The 21,952-nt window shown below is 31.4% G+C and overlaps 1 protein-coding gene across 1 annotated transcript in view; it reads left to right on the forward strand.

The window, feature by feature from the left end:
* The first annotated feature begins 210 nt into the window (after positions 1-210).
* LOC129234687 (DCC-interacting protein 13-alpha-like) overlaps positions 211-21,952 on the forward strand; it is a 51,676-nt gene continuing 29,934 nt past the window's right edge. Inside the window, exons 1-13 of the mRNA XM_054868735.1 lie at positions 211-292; positions 5,029-5,127; positions 5,788-5,847; positions 5,948-6,022; positions 6,880-6,967; positions 9,226-9,267; positions 9,914-10,026; positions 13,084-13,262; positions 13,418-13,582; positions 14,816-14,900; positions 15,556-15,656; positions 16,151-16,280; positions 17,221-17,276. Coding sequence (XP_054724710.1) covers positions 239-292; positions 5,029-5,127; positions 5,788-5,847; positions 5,948-6,022; positions 6,880-6,967; positions 9,226-9,267; positions 9,914-10,026; positions 13,084-13,262; positions 13,418-13,582; positions 14,816-14,900; positions 15,556-15,656; positions 16,151-16,280; positions 17,221-17,276 — 1,247 coding nt within the window. The 5' untranslated portion in view covers positions 211-238. The remainder of the gene's footprint in view (positions 293-5,028; positions 5,128-5,787; positions 5,848-5,947; positions 6,023-6,879; positions 6,968-9,225; positions 9,268-9,913; positions 10,027-13,083; positions 13,263-13,417; positions 13,583-14,815; positions 14,901-15,555; positions 15,657-16,150; positions 16,281-17,220; positions 17,277-21,952) is intronic.

The raw sequence follows: 21,952 nt of genomic DNA on the forward strand, positions 1-21,952 counted from the left end.
AAGAGTTCAATACCTTTATTTTTATATAAAATTCTTAGGCTTTCAAAGTGCCTTAAACATTGTACTTGCACATTGTTTTTCTCGTTTTTACAATTTTAATGTATGTAAAATGACCTTTTGAAACTTACGATTGAGCTATTGTTTTCCATAAATAAGCATCTAACAAATTCATTTTCTCTTTTAGTCTAATATTCCAATTTGGTACAATATTTAATAGTATTTAAGTGCATTTGAAAATATGCCTGGATTAGAAAAGATTCACCTTGAAGATGCTTTGGAGGATAATCCTCAGGTAATAAAATTTTAGTCCACATTTAATTTATTTTCAATGTTTTAAATCATAATTTAAATGTTAGAGGAAAAGGGGGCACATGTGAACAACTATTTTCATTTCTTTATTTTTCAAAAAGTATTATCTATTTCTCAGTGCAAAAGTATCCTCATGATGGAATAAACTTTTCTTTGTATCATGGGAATTTAAAAAAAATTATTTCTTTGTTTTATGGCATTTTTTAAAAACGTCTGCACTTGTTCATATGTGCCCCAAGCCTGTTCGGTAAAAATGCAGGAGAAGCAACATATTTTAAAGGAAATTTCTTCAATATGAAACATACACATAAATAACAAATACGTTGAAGGGTTTGTAACCTAGACTGCGTCAATTTCGTCTGTACAGTTATTGTTCCACTAAGAAAATATTTTTTCCCGAATATATAACTGTTCACTGTCAAATTTTAAAGTCTCGTAGTCTGTTCTGACCATTGAATAGACTAGAAAAAAACTTATATGACTACATAATAAAAAGGATTTTTTATTATGTAAGACTTATTCTGTATATACTTAGCTTTAAAGCGTCATACATTGTTGATAATGTATTTTAAAATGAGTTGGAACTTCAGTTTTTTATTAAATGAAAGTATTTTGTGTCTTTTTATTTCCTTTAAGTATTATATAACACTAAATTGTTGACCAACTATTTAATAACAAAAAAATTTTAAAAATAAAAATAACAAGGTAGAATCCATGTCAATTCAACAAGGGACATAACTTGATGGTCTTGGATTTTTTTGAATTTAACATATGTTAAAACTTATAAAAAATCAAGAAATACATTTGTTTTCGTTTTGCCCAGAAAAATTTCTGGGCCGAGATACAGGCTGCCAAAGATGGCGGTCCTGTCATGATTTCTCACTTGGGATTTTTGTCAAAATCTTTAAAATACATTATCTCAAGAACGGGAAAACATATTTTGTTGCAGTTTGTTTTATTTAAAAGGGTATTTTTTCTTGATTAAAAACATATGCAACATTTTGAAATATGTGCTTTAGTTTTTTCCCAGTCTTTTGAAAAAAAGTTCAAAATGTTTTTTTGATTTTTCTAAAAAATGTCAATTTAAAAAAATTTCATTTTTTAACAGTTTATTAGTACTACTGAGCACTATGTTCCCTGGAAAGGAGGGCTTCCACTTTTTTGTTTAACAGATTTCAGAGGCATTTGAAAAAAATAAGTCTTTTTAAGGAACTCTTTACATAATTTCAGACCTGAAAATTCAAAAAAAAAAAAGAAAAAAAAATCGCAACAAGTGGCCAGAAAACACTTTTAATTAAGTAATATTCAAAATTTTCATTTTGAGTCGCCACTTACAGGAGTTTTATTTTTTATGAAAACAAGAACGAGGCTTCCAGCCGATTCAAAGCATTTCCTCACTCAACCTTTCAGCATAGCACCAAAAGAATCGTTAAGCGCACTGCCGTCTTGTTCTCACTAAATTCTATATCCTGAATAAAATGGCAACTTAAAATGAAAGTTTTGTATATGACTGAATTAAAAGTGTTTTCTGGCTGCTTGCTGTGGAACAAAAAATGAATTTTCAGGTTTGCCTTTATGTAACAGTTCATTAAAAACCCTCATTTTTCCAAATACCTCTCAAGTTTGTTAAACAAAAAAGGGGAAGCTCTCCTTTTCAGGGAACGTAGTGCTCAGTAGTATCAATAAATTTAAAAAAAAAATTAATTTTTTAAAATGACAATTTTGAGAAAAATCAAAGAAATTATTTGTAACTGTTTTTCCAAAGGATGTGAAGAAAAAACTAAAGCACATATTTCAAAATGTTGTAAATGTTTTTAAACAAGAAAAAATATCCTTTTAAATAAAACAAACCGCAACAAAATATGTTATACCATTCTTGAGATAATGTACTTTAAAGATTTTGATGAAACTCCCATTTGAGAAATAATGACAGGACCGCCATCTTTGGCGGCCTGTATCTCAGCACAGGAATATTTTTGGGCAAAACAAAAAAAAAACAGTATTTCTTAATTTTTTATGAATTTTAACATGTTTAATTCAAAAAAAATCCGAAACCATCAAGTTACGCCCCTTGTTGAATTGACACGGATTCTACCATAAACATAAATAAAAAAAAATTTAATAGTATTTATTACAACTCACAATAAATTTACTAACTGATTATAGGAAAATAATAATTATAAATATTTACACATTTTTTAACACTTACAATATCCTACACCAATAATAATATTACGGAGAACGGCTATGAGAACTGTTCACTTGTACCCCTACATGTTGTTTTCAAAAGTGCCCCATCGTCTACCTTAGAGCTAACTCGCAAAAATCAAGAATTTTTAATTTAATAAAAAAATTTAAACATTCTCATAAATTTACTTGAATGTTCATACAACAGTTTGTAATGCTTAGATTTAGATTAGCAGTTAGTTTTTAAAATGTTTTCACGTGAACAAGACAGTGATAAAATTTTTTCAACACCTGCTAAAACAAAGAAGTTGCCACCACAGTAACATAAAATGGCACATTGCTCTAAATGTTTGTCCAAGAGATACAACTGGTACTGTCCTTATTTGAGAATTTTTCCAGATTTTTTGCTTGAAGTGATCTTAGTAAAACATACCATGTTCACATGTGCCCCATGTTCACATAAGCCCCCTTTACCTCTACTTTTTTTTAAAGCTGACTTTCAGAAATATTATCATAAGAGTGATAACATTCCTTATTGTTTATTTAGTTATTTTATTTTTGTGTTTATTATTTTCATGACAGACTATAAACTACAAAATTATTAATAATGCATTGAAATGTTAATTTGACTGACCAAAATTTCTTTTCTCAAAAAAATTACCAAGAACCATTCAATAAACATGAATTATAAAAGAAGGATCTAGATTTCCTTCATTGATTCAATTGCTGTTTCTTGTTTTAATATATTTTTCAGTGCCTTTGTATTAGCAATTTTGAATTCAATTCAACTTTTTTCAATCTAGATATTTTATTTTTTTTACAAAAATTTACTTCACAAATAAAAGAAAAGAAATGGCAAACATCAGTATATTTTGCCCTGTCTACTCGCAACTCCCTGATTGAGTAGAGAGGAGTAAAAGCTATAACAATATCTTGACTAGCTCCCACCACTCAGAAAGGAACAACTTTTCGGGCCTGTTTAGGATAATAATCCAAAGAGCACATAAAAACAGCGTAAATAATGAGAATTTTTTTTTTGAAATGGTGTTTAGCCTAAATCCTATTCAGAGGTAGCAACTTAAGAATTTAATAGGTAACTAAAACTTCCACATATCCACACTCTCATCACATCTTTTTTTTTTAAATTCCAAGCATTTAACAAGCTTAAATTTCTTTTTAACTCTATATTCTCATTATTCCCCCCCCCCCCTCCCCTAAAAAAAAAAAAAAACTCATTTAGCTGAATTCTTAGCTAATTTTAAAAAGAACTTTGCCATACTATCAAAACAGTGACTTTTAAAAATTTTAACTGTTCATATCTAACTATGCTTTCATTTGTTAACAGGCTCATTATTTGTGGAGGGGGGGGGGGGGTCAAGAAGAAGCAATAGCTCCCCACCCTGGCTCTTTAATAAATCAATGTATACATATAAGTGAGGGAGTGTGCATGATTTTTTGATAGAATATGCATTCTTCTGACCTTCCCCTCCCCTGGAAAATTTTAAAATAAAAGCCTTCTTTGTCACACATATGTATAAGTTCAAATTTCTTCTGATATTTAGCTTATAAAACAGTAAAATATCGTTTCAGGAAATTCTAATACAGTGAAATATCATTTCAGCAATCACTAATGCAACAAAATATCCTTTTCAACAAAATAAGTGTTTAGTCCAATTTTGATTGCCATTACATTGCTTGAACTCCATTATAGCTAAATTCCTGTTGCAACAAACAAAATTGTGGTCTGTTGTAACGGGATTGGATTGTAAAAATGAAAGATTGTACTATATTTTTAATAGACATAATATGAATGATAAATTGATATTAAGTCCAGCGGCAGACTGGCCAATGTGCCCTCTCTCCCGCTTATGAACACCTTTTAAAATTAATTTTTGGTGCAACTTTTTTTTTATTTTTTTATTTATTTTTTTTTTTTGCGCTCACAAACCAGTGAGACTTTGCTTTGCTTTTTTTCCTTTAAACTCGTAAACCTATGTGCCATCTTTTTTTAAACCTCTTTTTTGACTTATTTTGGCTTTTTTTTTTCACCCTTTAGAGGTCAAGGTTGGCGCCCCCTTACGGAACCCAGTCTGCCCCTGATTAAGTCTATTAATAATTAAATAACGAAACAATGTTGTTTAGTTGTCAATGATAAGTTAACAAACAAGATTCTCATTACATGTAAATTTAGTGATTTTTTTTTTAACTTTAACTTTGACACAGTATTGCACCTTGTAAATATCATTCATTTATTAATTTTTTATTTATTCCTAACTCCTTATCTAAAAATGAGACATAAATTGAAATAATATTCATAAAACTGATCTATACTAGAAAACATTTCTGACACTAGTAATACTTTCCTGAAAATTATTTTTTTCACCAATATTTTCTGTCATAAATATCACTCAGCACCTGCCTTTTTTTCATTATTAATTTATGCATTTATTTATCAATGGTGTTTTCTGTAGTATTCATATTATTCTGATCTTTTAATTTTCATTACAAACTATTCCTCACCTTTATTCTCAGACACGCTCCATGGTCACGCTTTTTGAACATGATGCTGAATTATTAAGAGATTATATTGAAACTCTGCGGTCACATTGCGATAAAGTGCTTAGTGCACAGGTATGTAAGGCTGCCTGTTTACTTATTTATTGTTATAGCAGTATGAATTTTTCAGAATTTGCTGTCTCCCATTAATGTCTGAATATAATACTCCGTGTATGAATGTTTTTTGTTTTTTTTTTTCAATTTTTGTTCATGTCATGCAGTAGGTATCTTTAAACTGCCAATCTTTAAAACATAATTACCTGTTCCCTGCACTGCTTCTCATAAATTTTGAATTTTTTTTTTTTTTTTTTAGAAATCCTGATCTTTCACAGTACTAAACTACAGAATCTATTTATTAATTTATTTTTTTAAAACGTTTTTAAAATAAAACTTATATTATTAGATTAGAATATAGGTTTGGGGAAGATCTAAATTTCTATTCCCAATTTTCTGTTTTCTGTTATTTGAATTTCTTGTTTTTTAGCATGCAGGTGTGTATTTTCACATACCATTTTATTTGCAACAATTTCCGTTTTAAATTTTTACTAATTACATAAATGTATAAAAATCTTCTGGTTTATTTAGTGAAAATCTTCTTTTCTTTTATTTTTAAACAAAAATGCTATTGTTTTTTCACTTCAAGAAGTTGGATAGTATATACTATTAATAATGTTTTATAAGTATTGTTTTATAGTTTGAAGTAGTTTAATTTATTCATACAATTTTGAATCACAGAAAGAACTTGCTTCAGCTACTTCAAATCTCTCCCAGCATTTAAGAGCTTATGAAAACCAGGTATAATTTTAATGATTTAAACACATAATTTTATAGCTGAAATATGTAAAATAGTTTTGCAAGTTTACATAAATGCTCTTTGCTTTGGTAACATTTTTAGAAATTTCCTATGGATACAGATCCTGATAGTGTTTTGAAAACAACCCTTCGAGAATTTGCTGTCACTTTAGATGAAGTAAGCTTGTGTTACAATTTTTTTCTTCAAAATTTCAGATAAAAGTGCAAGCTTCAAAAGGTTTAAAAAAATAAATAATTGACTTGAGAAATTTAATTCATTTGTCTAATCTGAATGTTAGTACTGTTCATAAACCCACTCCCTTTTTTTAAACATACTTTAACATGAACTTTGTTTGAGTATTATAGTTATGGTCAGTAAATAAATTCACATAATTACTTTTTCAATCATGTTAATTTCATTTTTCCTTGTTAAAAATTGTTTTACGGTGTTTCGAAAAATCCCTTTAAATAGTTTCTTTTTCTAACTTAACATTTTAACTGTTGGATTTTAATAATATTTTTTACATTGAAAATTTTGATTTGTAAAGTATTAATGGTGTTTTTTTAAATGTTAATTTAGTTTTTCATTTGTATTGTATAGGATACAATAGGGAAAAAATGTTTTAAAACCTGAATGGTTATTTTAGGCTCATTTTAAATGCTCTAGCGTATGCATATGCATATGTTATAAAGATAAGATGAACATTTTTTTTCCTCTGTTGTAAAAAATAAATAAAATTCAAATATTTTATTTTTTGTGGTTATGAGGCTGTTTTAAGTTTAAATTAAAAAAATTGAGTCAGAACATAGATGAACAAAAAATATATAAAATATAAATTGTGTTCTCTGTTGAGAAAATTGTTTTCCTCATTTTTATTATTATTAGGTTATTTTAGTCTCAAAAAATTGAGCAACTCAGCAGTAGAAACTTAGTTAAAATATAGTAAAATTTATTCTCTGTCTACTTAGTATTTGTCATTTTCTAGTGTCATTAAGCTCTCTTTTTATTGATTTGAAATATTATTTTGGCTTTAGATTAGCTCTTTGCAACAAGTTTGTGCTGCACAGTTGGGAGATGGAATGCTGTTTCCTCTCAACCGATTCATTGAAGCTGATCTAACAGGTTTGTTTGTTTGTTTTTTTGACTAATCAAAAATTCAACTTCATTAAATCATAACATGTGTCAAAAAACTGTATTGCATTCAAAATTCATTACTTGATAAACAAAAATTGGTTTTAAGATTTTTCTTTGTACAGTGTGGAGTTGCTTGTTTAATAATGGATGTCACCAAAACAAAAAAAAAAAAAAAACAAGAGTTAATAAAACTCTTCAAGATTCCACTTTCTTTGGCTGATTTTTTTCTTATTTTATTTATTTACTAGCGGTACCCGCACGGCTTTGCCTGTAGTAAAAAATTAAAAGGTCATTCGGTTCCCCTGTATATTTACAAATAATGGATGATGAATTTCTCGCCTATTTGCTAGGTTAAATGGCTCGCCCATGTTACGGTTCCACGTTATGATAATTTGGTAATTTACTCGTCCACGTAATGATAATTTGCTCGGTAAAGTGTTCCTAAAATTTTAATAGAAGATCCAGATATCCAGACAGAGAGAGAGAGCTAAATATCCAGACAGAGAGAGAGAGCTAAATATCCAGACAGAGAGAGAGAGCTAAATATCCAGACGGAGAGAGATCCAAATATTCAGAACAGAGAGACTTTTATCTTTATCTTTACTAATAATAAAGCTGAAAGTCTCTCTGTCTGGATGTCTGGATCTCTGTGGGACACATATAGCGCCTAGACCGTTCAGCAGATTTTCATGAAATTTGGCACAAAGTTAGTTTGTAGCATGGGGGTCTGCACCTCAAAGCGATTTTTCGAAAATTCGATTTTGTTCTTTTTCTATTTCAATTTTAAAAACATTTTCCGGAGCAAAATTATCATAAGATGGACGAGTAAATTACGAAATTATCATGACGTGGAATGAGAGAGCGAATGAACGTAGCCAATTGGTGAGAAATTCATCATCCATTATTTGTAAATATACAGGTCAACCAAATGACATTTTAATTTTATACTATGGGCAAAGCCATGCGGGTATCAAAAGGTAAAGAAAAAGGATCACATTAGTTTTTAGGAAGAGCATTATGCTGTCTAATGTAAAAATAGCAATGTTTATACATTGTAGTTTTTAATTGACGCTCGATCTTACCTAACTCTCTTGCCAATATTCCCTTTCCCGCTTGGGGTAATAGGGAAAGGTGTTTGGCACCGAGTTGAGTTGCATTTGTAGAAGTTTTGCAAAGGTATTCCAACTGAAATCCGTGCATCAACAATGCATTCCTTTTTCACTAAACTTTTAAAAAAGAAGTCAACATTACCAAGGTCAACCCTTCAACTTATCAAACCCACAAAAAATTAAGACCCATATAAAATTTCCTATCTCAACACCAACTTGTTAATTTAATTTTATGACTTTTGATTCTAGACTTCTTGGCTTTTTGTCTCTCGTTTCATTTTATAAATGCATTAAATGACAATGAAACAACTTTGTGACAACAGATGAAAATGTTAATACTTACAGCAAATACAGCTGATTTATTAATTACTTGTGGTACCTGCACGGCTTTGCTCGTAATAGAAAATTAAAAGGTCTTTTGGTTCGCCTGTATATTTACAAATAATGTATGGTAAATTTTCTCGCCAATTGGCTTGTGCCCATGTTACGGTTCTACGTTATGATAATTTCGTAATTTACTCGTCCATCTTATGATTATTTTGTTCTTAAAATTGGAATAGAAAAAGAACCACATTGAATTTTCGAAAAATCGTTTCAAAGTGCTCACCCCCCATGCTACAAACTAACTTTGTGCCAAATTGCATGAAAATCGGCCAAACGGTCTAGGTGTTATGCGCGTCACAGAGATCCTGACAGACAGAGATCCGGATAGAGAGAGAGATTCTGACAGACAGAGATCCGGATAGAGAGAGAGATCCTGACAGACAGAGAGTCTTTCAGCTTTATTATTAGTAAAGATGATGAAATATTTCTCTACATATATCAATTAATTAATCAAAAGCCTCATCACATATGTTTCCAACTATAATGCATAAACTAAAAATAAATTAAAAGTAAATGTGTAAAACATTCTCCAAACTCAGTAAAAACTGTGTTTGAAATGTAAATGCATATTAAAAATCCTGTATCATAGCTCTCCCGTGATTTCTGAATTGTTGAATGCTTCAAGATTTAGATGTTTAGCAGAAGGAAAAAATGTGTATAACTTCATTTTTATGTGCTTATTCACTTTTTTTCAATTGTAAAATTTTATTATACATTTTTGTTGGTTTCTGAAATTTCTTTGTCTTCTTATAGATATCTTTACCATGATGGAAATGTTTAAGTCAGCTTCTAATGGTGAGTACTTTGCAAGGTTGTTGCTCACTTGTTACATTATTTGTGTTTTAATTTTTACACCAATTATTCATCAGCGGTTTGTGATGCAGGAATTTTGTAAAATAGTAATGTTTTAGTCAACTGAAAAGTGCTTTCTGTGTAATGATTCAGTTATGTTTTTAAAGTATTGAATATTGAAATTTTTCGGAGAATTTCTATGTGATAGTGTTATTTCACAACTATTGACTCAATGTTACAGTGTTTCAATGCTGTATTAAAAAATTTACTTCAGATGTATTGAAAGTAAAACTGAACCTAAAATTTCAGCAGGAAAAAAAAGAAAGAAAGAAAGAAGAAAACAATCAGACATCCAATTTTCTTCTGTATTCTTTAGGAAATATTCTTCATTAAACATAGTTCTGAAATATATAAGAACAAAAATCTTCATTTCAGAAAATCTAGTGTTAAATAGGGTTATGTATAGAAATTTTCTCGCGAATAAATATTTCTCTGCTGTTATTCAGAAAATAACCTTCAAAATTACTCCTTTAATTGGTAATCGAAACTTCAATATAATTATTTTTTTAATCCTTTTAATGTGTTAGATTAAGTAGTTATAATTATTAACATGCTTTCACAGTAATTAATAATTAACTATTTTGTGTAGAAATGGAACAAAGTATCACAAGATTCTGCAAATGTTCCAGAAAGCGAGATAGCGAGAAAGTGAGGCAGGAAATCAATGAAGAAGTTTATATGGCAACTAAAAAGTACCATCAGGTTAGCATTACTTTTAAAGGTATTTATGTAAGAAAGTGATATTAATCAGCTTTATTTTCAACATATTAACAGTAAGTTATATATATATATATATATATATACTAGAAGACCCGACAGACGTTGTTCTGTTCAAACTTTGTAAATTGAAAAGTTAAAAAATTTCAATAAAATATCAAGTGTTTGAATCGTTTTGTTGAAAAAAATTAGTAAAAAAATGTTTTAAGCTGCTATGCTGTCAGAATACGTATATTTATTACAACTTGATTTATCTAATGCCCACTGAGCAGTTGTTTTATTAAATATTTTTTCTCCCGTACATGATTGTTTGTTCCTTCAGCCATTACTCAAAGGATAAAAAGCGTCCTCAGATATTAAGTGTGAAAACCCATCTAGAACAAACGAGAAATCCCACTGCAACATCCCCCATATGAAAAACAATAAATCAATCGAAAGAATATCATTTAGAAAAATGATAAAGGTAAAAACAGTTCTGTGAATAAGCAAAAATCACTCATCCCTCCCCCCCCCCTCCCGATGTAAATTAAACACTTTCTTCGACTAAAATGACTAAAAACTCTTTAAAAAGGAAAAACAATTCTTTGCAGTTTGAAATATTTCGCCTAATAAACAAAAAATACAATGAATTACATCAACAGCAGCTTTAAAGTATAAACAAATGATCACGCGACTGTATCTATTGTTTATTGCCAAAGTCGCCAATCCACCACGTTACTATAATCCAGCCGATCAGTGAGCAAAGCCAACTCCGACCGATTAGCGGTCCGATTTTTTGAACGAAATTTTTTTTAACTTCATATATTGCCTAATTTGTTCTTTCCAACAAAGATAAAGATCTTCCACTTCACTGATCTTTTGTGTACAGAACTACCCTGTTGTAATTTATCTGGACGAAAATCAAATTTGTTTCGTCTTTAAATTCCATCATCTTTTCCTTTAATAATGTACTGATTAGGTAGATAATCCTTAAAGTATTCTTGACATCGGTGCCAAAACTTAGATGGATTTGAGCCGAGAAACAAATGTTGCTAGGTACGGTACCTAAGGCACCGATCCGGTCACATGGTTCAACTACAATGACAGAACACACGTTTTGCGTGAACCTTCCAGTACTTTACTTTAAAATATATCACGGGACCTAAAATCGTTGCATTCAAGAGAGAAATGAAGGCTTCTCTTTCTCTCTCTACGTTTTATCCATTCTCAATTGACATATCGCAGTAGGAAATTTCATTACAAAAAAAGCAGAGCTGGCTTTCGTTTATTTCAGTTCTCGCTCAACAATAGGTTAAAATAAATATTAATCATTTGGGAGAAATAACCACCCAATGTTTTAATTTATTTAATTAATTAACAAAAACGTTTCCGATTCGATCCATCGCGCTTCGAAACCATGCTTGCCACAACTTAATTACACACAAAAATTTTGATCAAAATCGATCCAGCCGTTTAAAAGCCTTATGGTGACAAACGTCCGCAGAGAAGATCTTTATATATTAAGTAATTACAAAATGCAAACAATAAACACATAACGGATCTACAAAATTAACCAAATACGAATACTTAAACTAATAATAAGACTAAGTTGATGAAACCAGAACTCCTCAGCAGTGGAACCTTCATCCTAAGGTCAACAGACCCAAAATTTTAAACTAAAAACTAAAGCGAGGATGTCCAGTTCCGAAAAAGCTAGCATTCAGGAATACATAGGGCCAAATGCACCGCATGCAAAAAATGAACACATCTCTTAGAACTAGGACCCAAAACTATACACCGGGGCCTCGTCTCGACCATTAAAAGCCTTCGTTTACTTGCATATATCGACCCCTAAGAGCCACCCCACACTCGGCGGAGCGAGGGAATCGCCGAGTGGGGGAGTTAGCCCTTAATGGATTGAGTGCTCCTCATTCTCTTTTAAAAATTCCTGATAGCCTGTTGCCTATGACTTTTTTACACCCTCTCGTATCTGTTTTGGTATCGCATCTCTTACAGACCAGTCCAGTCTGTCTGTCTTTCCATTTCTTCATGACGCAACAATACCCCAGGGCTCCCGCCGAGAGGATGTTATTAGTCAACAATTGCCCAGGAAATTGCTGCAGAAACCTTTCTTTTTTAGAAGCAGCAAGTAACAAGTAACTCATTTTAGCAACAATGAGCAAACATGTGATTAAAAGAGAAAATTTTTAGCAAATCAATTTTTTGCATTGAAATTTTTTGAAATTCCGTGACGGAGCTAGGAATTTCCTTGATGGGGGGGGGGGCAAGAGGTCTCCGACAGGGGGCAACTGCCCCCTTACCCCCTGTCTCCCCCGCCGCCTCTGTATACTACTAGGTTCTTCTACCCCAAAAGTTGATCAGGATCACCAAATGTCAGTGTTGTAACCATCTTAGGTCACGAGAAATGAAAGCACAAACTTGGTGATTTTGTCATTTCTGTCGTTAGGTGAAAAAGAGATCTTTACAAAACTTTGAATATTGGCAGAACCATACAATTTATGGATGTGTAATTTGGCTTAGTTTCATGTAAGCCCAATAAAAATTTCATGAAAATTTGAGAGGGTCGTGTGGGGACCTTCTCTGAATCTAGGACACTTGACATAGAATGACCCACTCTTGAACATAGTAGGATAAAAATGTGTAGTAGGATAGATAAAAATTTTGAATTAAGACAACACGTTTTGCTTTGAATCATGTATGTAGGGAAGCACAAGGGGATTTTTTTTTAAAATTAATTTATCTACATATTTTGAAGATGATCAATATTTTTTGTTGACCTTAAAGATCATCAGGCAGTGCTCACTTTCATAGCAAATGTGTACAGCAACAAATGTATTGATGCACAGCATGTGGGTGAGCATCTGTATTACCTAGACATGCTCTCGAGTAGCACAGCATGCATGGAAATAATGAGTTCCTTCTTCCAGCTAGCAAAACATGCATCTCATGCGACTATTCTTTTTTCTCTGTCAACCTTCAATATTTTAGAGTATTTTTACTTTGTATGTATTTTGATGTTAATACAATTATTTTTCTTTGCAGACAGCTTTGCATTATTATGCAAATATGAATGCGCTGCAGTATAAGAGAAAAATGGCTCTTTTGGAACCAGTTCTTGGCTATCTTCATGCCTTGAAATCAACATTTTCAGTTGGACATGAAACACTTAATACACCCGAGCTAGAGTCATTTCTAACAAATATTGGTTCTAGTATACAAGGGTGTGTATATTATTCTTAAGTTTTATGTTTCTTGATACAGTAATTGTTTGCTATTTGAGTCAGTTGTGTGGAATGTCCAAAGTTTAATAGTATTTCAGATTTGCACTTTCATTTGAAACGCAATAAATTGACTGATGGATGTTTCTGATATTTAGAGTTCAAGCGGAATTGGGACAAGAGACTCAAAAAACTGTGGAACTGATTGATACCATAGAACAACAAAGTCAGCATTTGTACTATGCTGAGCCCCCTGTAGATATGCCTTATATTCCTCCAAATATGGGACTTTCTCAAAAAAGTGGTTATTTATTTCTGAAAACGTATGTATTTGGCTACTGACTTTTGTTTTTGATTTGTAAAAAATAGGTATACATTTTTATTGCCTTTAATCATTTTTGGCAACTGACTGTAGTATACTCAGAAATTACTTACTTCCATCCATTGTGCTCAGGCCCAGATCTACGTACCCAACAACCTTACATTGTGGGGGGGGGGGGGCACAGCCTTTAAGGGCCCTACCACCCAAGAAATTGATTAAAGTTCAAAAAAAAAAACTAGCACTAAGACTTATTAATGTTGCAAATTTAGACTGTTGAGCTCTGGGGAGGAGCCCTACAGATTTTGTGGCAAGGGGCATAAAATTTATAGATCCGGGCCGGATTGTACTTGGGCTTACTTCTTAAAAGGACTTTATTTACTGCCTAAATGCTTTCAGAAAAATTCGTGAAAATTGGTTTGCTTAACATACAAAACTTATTATTGCTTGTAGAATTGGATTTGGACACAGCTTTAAGGAAAAAAAACCTAAGTAACATTTAAAATATGTTTTAACCCAGACAAATAGTTAAAACAAAATAAATAATGATGGACCTCTATATTATATTTTAAAATGTAAATGTGTGTAACTGCATAAAATTTTATGCTTTTTGAATTTTTCAAAGTTTAGTACATACTTAAACTCAATCATATTTGACATTGTTATTCTACTGTAATTTTACACTTTATAATTCCTTAATCGATATATCCCCAAACTTGATATACTTCATGACTGATTAAGGTCCGATAGTGGGGATATATCATAGTTGGATTGTATCTTTACTAATAATAAAGCTGAAAATCTCTCTGTCCGGAGGATGTCTGGATGTCTGTGACGCGCATAGCGCCCGGATAGTTCGGCCGATTTTCATGAAATTTGGCACAAAGTTAGTTTGTAGCATGGGGGTGTGCACCTCGAAGCGATTTTTCAAAAATTTGATTTTGTTCTTTTTCTATTCCAATTTTAAGAACAAAAATATAAGATGGACGAGTAAATTGCGAAATTATCACAACGTGGAACCGTAACATGGGTACAAGCCAATTGGCGAGAAGATTCACCATAAATTATTTGTAAATATACAGGCGAACCAAAAGACCTTTTAAATTTTCTATTACGGGCAAAGCCGTGCTGGTACCACTAGTGTGTAATAAAGAACATATCTGAAAAAATATTGTATTCATTGTTAGTATATTTCAACATTTTAAGGTCATCAAACTAATGTGTTGTTCTCTTACAGCAAGTTTGCAGGAATGGTAACCAAATGGGAACATGTGTTTGTTTATACACTTGGAAGTAAACTGATGACCATGGCAAAATTTGAAGTATAAATACAGTTTTATGCTTAGTATTTAAAATGTGGAGAAAATCTATTTTTCATCTAAATAAGGAAGCTTTGTTTTTGTTACTAGTTAAAATTTCTATAAATGTTTGATTTTTTATAAATACATAAAGTATTTTACAGGTCAATGTATTATTAAATCAGTATAATATGTATTACTTGTTTAAGTACTTTTTTACGTAATGCATTAAGATTAAAATTTTTAATATAACGTATGAGATATTTAACTGATAAATAAAATTGACAACCCTGCTAAGATTATTAAATTTATGAGACAGAAAATATTTCCTTTAAGTGTTGTTCTTTGAACTGAAAAAATATATTTTGCCGAAATTTTCTATTCTTATTAATTGCTTAGCGAAAGTATTGAGCATAGGGATCAGCCAATTAAGCAAGTGGGGAGCAGAACATTAAACTAATTTTTGTATGGGTTTGCTCTTAAATCTGTCAAACCTTTTTCTTTTTTAAACATCTTTCCCGAAATGGTTTTATATATTATTAAAAAATATTCTTTGAAAAAAAAAAAACAATTCTTACTTGATTCTGAATTTTAATCCTACAAATTATTTTTTTAATGTATTTAAAGAGATCTTGGAGTTTTATACTTGATGTTTGAATGGTTAAAATTCATTTTTTAGGTTGCTGGAAGTGTAATCATGGAACTTGAGAAAAATATTACTACTTTAGCTCTGGAAAATGAAGATAGACGAAATGTGTTTCAAGTGTCAAATGGGAAAAAGTAAATTATTTCCTTCCAGAATTATTAGTCTCTCTAATGTTGTTATGATTAATGTTATATATAAAATATTATTAGATGATCATAGTAAGCTATTACTACAGGAAAAGTTTCCTTAATCATTTTTTTTTCTAAAGTAATGATTATATTTCATTTAATCTTGTACATTTACCATGAAGTAATGTTCTAAATAGCCACTTCTGTCAAATAAAAGCCTGTGTCAAAATTTAGTTTTCTGACAGTTGATTCTGAGAAATCATATTATTAAACTTCATAAGTAATTATTGTTATTATTACTTTTTGACTTGTGTGTGTAGGGAGGGGGAGGGGCTCAAATAATGCATAGAAAATTCCGTAGGTTATTTGAAATGCTTTTCAGGTATATATGTGTATGATGTATGTGCAAAGTGTTAGTTTATTTATTATGGTCTCTTTTTTATTAATTGTCTGCTTTCTCTTTTGCAACATCATGTGTTCATATTTTTTTAATTTCATAGAAATGTGATATTTCAAGCACTGAATGGAAGAGAAAGGGATGAATGGATAGCATCCATTCATAATATTGCAAAAGAAGGCTCTATCAGTAAATCTCTAATGAGGCAGTCGTCTAGAGATAAATCAAGCAGAGTAAGAATCTTCCAAACTAATTTTATTACTTAACTTTAAGAACATGGATGGTTTGAAGTAACATAAGAACACGGGTGGCGTTACTTCTTTCTGTAACGATGACTTGAAACATGCCCAGAAAATATCCTTATTCATAAGTGTCAGTTCAAGCTGGTGAAAGGAATATTGTATATTGTTTTAAGTTTTTGTTATGCAATGATCAGTTGGAATTTTCTTTGTTTTCTCAGTAGTATCTTGGGAACAGTGACAGGTTTTATTTAATCACCTTCAAATTCAAACTTTCGGCTGTCCAACCTTAAAGGTATTAAGTATAGCTTGCACTTCACTTTTGGAGCTTTAAGGTACATGTGGTTTTATGCATTTAAAATAAGCTTCATATGGCTTAGTTGATACATATAGCAGATTATAATATCTTATTGTGAAGTGCTCTTTGCATTTATTCTCGGGCAGTGCTAGCTAAGGGGCTAAGGCCATTAAATATTTTTTCTCCTGTATTTTATTATTTTATGAAGCAAGCTTATTCAGTTTAATGTTAGCGGTTTTGGAAACTAAACATTTTGAATTTGAATTTTATTTTTAGTGACTGTTCCTATCATACTTTCTGAAATTTTAACACAGTTCTGAGCTACCAATATTTATTGCTGCAATCATTTAACATGCTGTAACTGAACTCCTCAAGTAGCTGCTCATTTGGGGGGGGGGAATCTATTTGAAATTAAGAACAGTTGTCTGTTGCTATTGCTTATCTAATTGAGTGAGGGATATTTTTTCCTTGGTACATTTAAATAAAAATTATCATTCATATAATGTTAAATTTCAAATTAATAAGTATATGCCTCTAATTATATGACTAAAGATCTTTAAATTTTTGTTCTTCAATGACCAAGTACTTTTACATTTAGTTTTTGTATGTAATAATTGGGCTGTTTTTTTCTTTTAGCAAAATACAGTAGAAAAAAGTCTATCAGTTTCAAGCAATGCTTCTAGCAATGATGGGTAATTGGTTTTGAACTACTTTTTTTTACTATTGAAAATTTTACTATTGAAGACTTTAGCATCATAAATATTAATTGCTATTTTTAGGGAGGTATAAACATTTATTTAGTTGAAGTTGTATTTTACAAAACCTTCGATTTTAAATAAAATGAGAGAAACAAGCTAGATGTATTTGTTGGGGTTTACAATTTTCATAATAAACTTATAGTATGCATATGAAACAGTTTTGAATTAGATGTATACCATTAATTGAATAATTGTTGGATCAAAGTAAAATTGTTTTGAAATATGTGCCTTTGAAGGCCTTGTGCTTTTGATAAGGAATGTCCCCCAACAGTGACGTACCTATGGGGTCCATCACCACTGTGGAACTTAAGGCAAGCCCCCCCCCCCCCCCGCCTCACCATTTTATAGACATTCATTAACATCAATAAAAAAACTCCTGAGGGGTATTGAGAAAACTGTGGCTTTTCAGAGGGTACCATCCCATTGTGATCTGCCCGGAAATGAGAAAGCTGGCATCTTGGCCCAAGAAAGGATCTAGTATTCTTCAAAAGTCTCGTGGAGCCTTGCCGCTCCACTCTGCTGGATTGGAGATCATGAGGGTTTATGGGGATGCTTTTTGTCCTGTTGCTTCCAGGGCTGCTGAAGGTAAACCCTTGAGAAAACCGTGCGATACATCCCACTGCATCCCGAATTCTCCTCGAGCTGCTGCTGTGGCTGTTTTTAGACTTTTAACAGAACACGATTGTCACAATGCCTATTTGTACTGCTTTCACCTAACAGATTCTTCGACCTGCACTTTATGAAACTCTTAACAAGTTATTGACGCTGCTCATCTGGACGATTGCTCCGCACTAACTAATTTTAATTGTGTTGTTAAGAGATATTGGAGAGCCTGTCCTTTTATGACCTAATGGCCAGTTGACCTGGCATTTGTGAAATAAAATGAAATTAGCATCAACAACACATTATGAAACACTAATAGTGTTCATTTTTTAACCAGACGGGGGTACATTTTTCAGTTTTGTTTATAACAATGCTCCCCCCTCAAAGTGCGTTAATTTTGGAATTTTTGTTTGAAAACGCTAGAAAAATATGTGTACAATAAATATAATTTACATTTAATAAAAAAAGAAAACACTATAAAAGAAAATGAAATTAAAATTAAAACAAGTATAAAATTAAAACTTTACATAGGACCCTTTTTTGGGCAGATAGGTGGCAAGGGCAAAAAACTGGTGTATGTGTGTGCATATGGGAGATGGGATTCTGTTTTAGGACGGACAAGGAGGGAGTCAATATTATGAACCTAATAGCTAGAAAGTATTCACTTGAGAATAGAGGAGTCTGTAAAAAATGTTCTACTTCGTAAAATTTTTGAAATTGCAGTTTTAGACAATCTTTAATGTTGTTACTTGTGAGAGGAGAAGAGGTTTGGGGCCCTCCCCTGCCAATTTTTCGAAATCGAAACTCTTAAAAACACATATATAGTTTACCTTTGATCAGGCAGAGGGGGCCAAGGGTGATTCTCAGCTGAAAATTTTCGCAATTATAATTCCAGTAACTCAGTCTTAAACAATTTTTGTTGTTGTTGTTAAAAGGAAAAGTTTTGGGGGCTTTTCGTAGAATTTTTGAAATTAAAGGTAATACAGTCGGACCTATATATATCGAAGTAGCAAATCGCCCGAAAAAAATTCGATATATATAAATTTTGATATGTAGAAATGATTATTGTTTATCATTAATTACACTTAAAACATTAAAATTTAAGCTAATTTTTGCGTATGAAATTCGATTTCTACTTTATATGTGAATCAAATGAAAGGAAAGTTAATAATTCAAAAATGAATTGACATGAAAAATTTACTGGGAACTACGTAGTTTCTAAACAACCTACTGTCAAGGTTGTATCCAGAAATTTTTTTGGGGAGAGGCCCGGATTCGCATTTATATTTAATGTAGAAGTAAAAGTTCTAAATTCACTTACAGAGCGGGATTTAGACTTGACGGAGCAGTGAGCTTTGCAGGTTTTTTACTTTTGCGGTCTAGACATTTTAGTCATAGATGAAACAGACCATTTTCCCCCTATGTGTCTATTTTACTGATACATCTCTCACGTTTTTGTCTAGTTTTTTTTTTTTTTTAAAGACTCTCACTGTTTTTATTTTTAATTAATTTTCTAATTATATTTTTCATTCAACTGTTGATAACAGGAGAGTTTTCTTCAAGTGGGATGTAAAATGTCTATAATTTCAGGGGGTACGGGGGTTTGTCCCCTGGGAAAATTTTTAAAAAATGGATAGTCAAAATCTGTATTTTGAGGCCTTATATGGGGGTAATTGAGACTACAAAAATATGAAGAAAAATAGGCAAACAAACCTTTTAAAAGTTATGCATTCTTTTGCAACTCAGGATCAAACAAAATAAAAATTGCTTGTTCGACGAATTGTTTACATTAATCGACCGAGAGGAAAAACGAAGGAGGAGAAAAGAGAAGAACATCGTCACTTGTTCCTATCGACTTTCAGTGTAGTCTGTTTTTGATCCTTTCTCCAACCCCCCCTCCCCCCATTGCATCAAATGCACTATGTAAAAAATTGCACAAAATGGTTTAGAAGAAATGGTGCAGATATTCAGAAAATAAGTAATGAAAGAGTAATATTCTGGTCATTTGGATAATTCATACTTTATTTTCTTGATAAGAGACAAAATTCAAGTTCTTTCAAAGGAATTTCAAAAATTTAAATAATTTTTAAAGACTCTAGAATAGTTGAAATTATTTAAAGCACTTCATTTGCACTTCCCAGAAGTGAAGTTGATTGCACAGTCTTACAACTTTGTAAGGCACACCTGTTTTAAGTTGAAAACAAATGCAATAAAATATTTCTCAAAACAAAAAAAAAAAAAAATTTCAATCACAAGTAGTGCAGAAAATGAAATAGAGTACAATAAATGTGTTTTTTTCTCATGCTGAAGACATTAACAGTTTGTTGTATAAGAAGATAAAAACAAGCAATAACAAAAGAACTTCCAAAATACTGAATTCGGTATGAAATAAATGGCAAGACATGTGTGAAACATATCAGGCACGAAAATTTATCTGGAAAAATATGCTACAAAAACACAAGGATCATTATTTTTTAATTTTTTACCCATGATGTATCAAAGAGCTTCACTATACCAAACTGACAAGGGACCTGCCTTGGCCCTGAATTGAATTAGAAAATAAAGCAATAAGTCCTAATAAGTGTCTAAATTTCAAATATGCTTTGCAGCTAATTAGAAATAGAATTGCTTTTTTTGTATTCCTTCAAATAGTTCACTTGTTTAATAGTTACAAAATTAAGAATAAAAAAACTTTGTTATTTTTCTTTTCTGACATTAGAAAGTAAAAAAAAAAAACTTTCTTCTACTTTATGTTACAAAACATTAGGTTTTCAATGGGGGGAGGGGGAGCGCCCTCTGGATATGGCCCTGCCTACTGTATTGCAGTTTCATGTCTTTGAGTGAAAGTTTTCCATGACTTTCAATACTTTCATCAAGGCCTTCCGATTTCTTGTAGTAGAGTGTTGGTAGACACTCTGCTGCAAGTAGAGTGTCTACCAACAGTAAACACTCTACTTGCGGAAATAATCAACTTACCAGATGTGACATTTTTGTAATTACAATTATCTTTATTCCTTTGCAATTCAACTTTATCTGCGTTATTGAGAAATTTTTGTTCTCACAATGTAATCAAGAGAAAAGCAAAAAAAATACATAAAACATCATTGAATTTGAATATTTTTCACTGAAATTAAAGAGACTAAGAATAAGATCAACTGACAAAAGGAATGGCTTAAAACTGATTTTACTGTATTACCGATCGCACACAAGATTTAAAATGAACTTGAGGAAACTGTAGAACTGAACAACGATCTATCTGCACACTCCTCAACCTCAGTTTCCTTATAAGTTTTGTTACTACCATTACTAAACTACATTTTCTCCCATAACTTTCATTTTTCGTTAGACAGACAGTCTAAAGGGGAAAAAACTCTCCGAATGTCTCGAATTTTTTTCCATATATATAGAGATTTTTTGGAAATTTGCTGGATGTTTGATATATAGCAAATTTCAATATGTGGAACTTCGACTGTATTTAAGGAGATTTTTAATATGGTTGGTGAGAGAGGGGAAGACTCTTCCCCAGAAACTTTTTGAAATGACCGCTTTAAAAAGTTTTAGATGATCTTTGGCTGTATATTTATTCAATTTATAAGATTTTTCAATGCATATCTTTTCCCATCAAAAGCTAAAATGCTGCTTTTTTACAAAGGGAAAGGATTATCCAGAAGGGAAAACTGTCCCTCACTCCTCCAAGATACACTCCTGCTGTTTAGAAATATTCAGCTAACCCAGGGAATGTGCCAATACACCATGCAATCAAAATTCTTCTCTCTTTTTTTTCTGAGCATTAGGGATTGTATCTTTTTCTTTCTAGCTCTATTCTTACTAATGTTCCAGCAAAAAAAAAAAAAAAAAAAATCAAATAAGTATTGTAATCGAAAAATCATAATATTTTTAAAAATAATTTTTGCAAATTTCTGCTCCTTGCTGTTACAACCTTGGTTACAGCAACTCTTGCCAACGCCTGGGTATGCCACTGTTCCCCACAGGTCTTGTTACATTAC

The sequence above is a fragment of the Uloborus diversus genome, chromosome 1, assembly GCF_026930045.1.
Source record: "Uloborus diversus isolate 005 chromosome 1, Udiv.v.3.1, whole genome shotgun sequence".
NCBI classification, from domain to species: Eukaryota; Metazoa; Arthropoda; class Arachnida; order Araneae; family Uloboridae; genus Uloborus; species Uloborus diversus.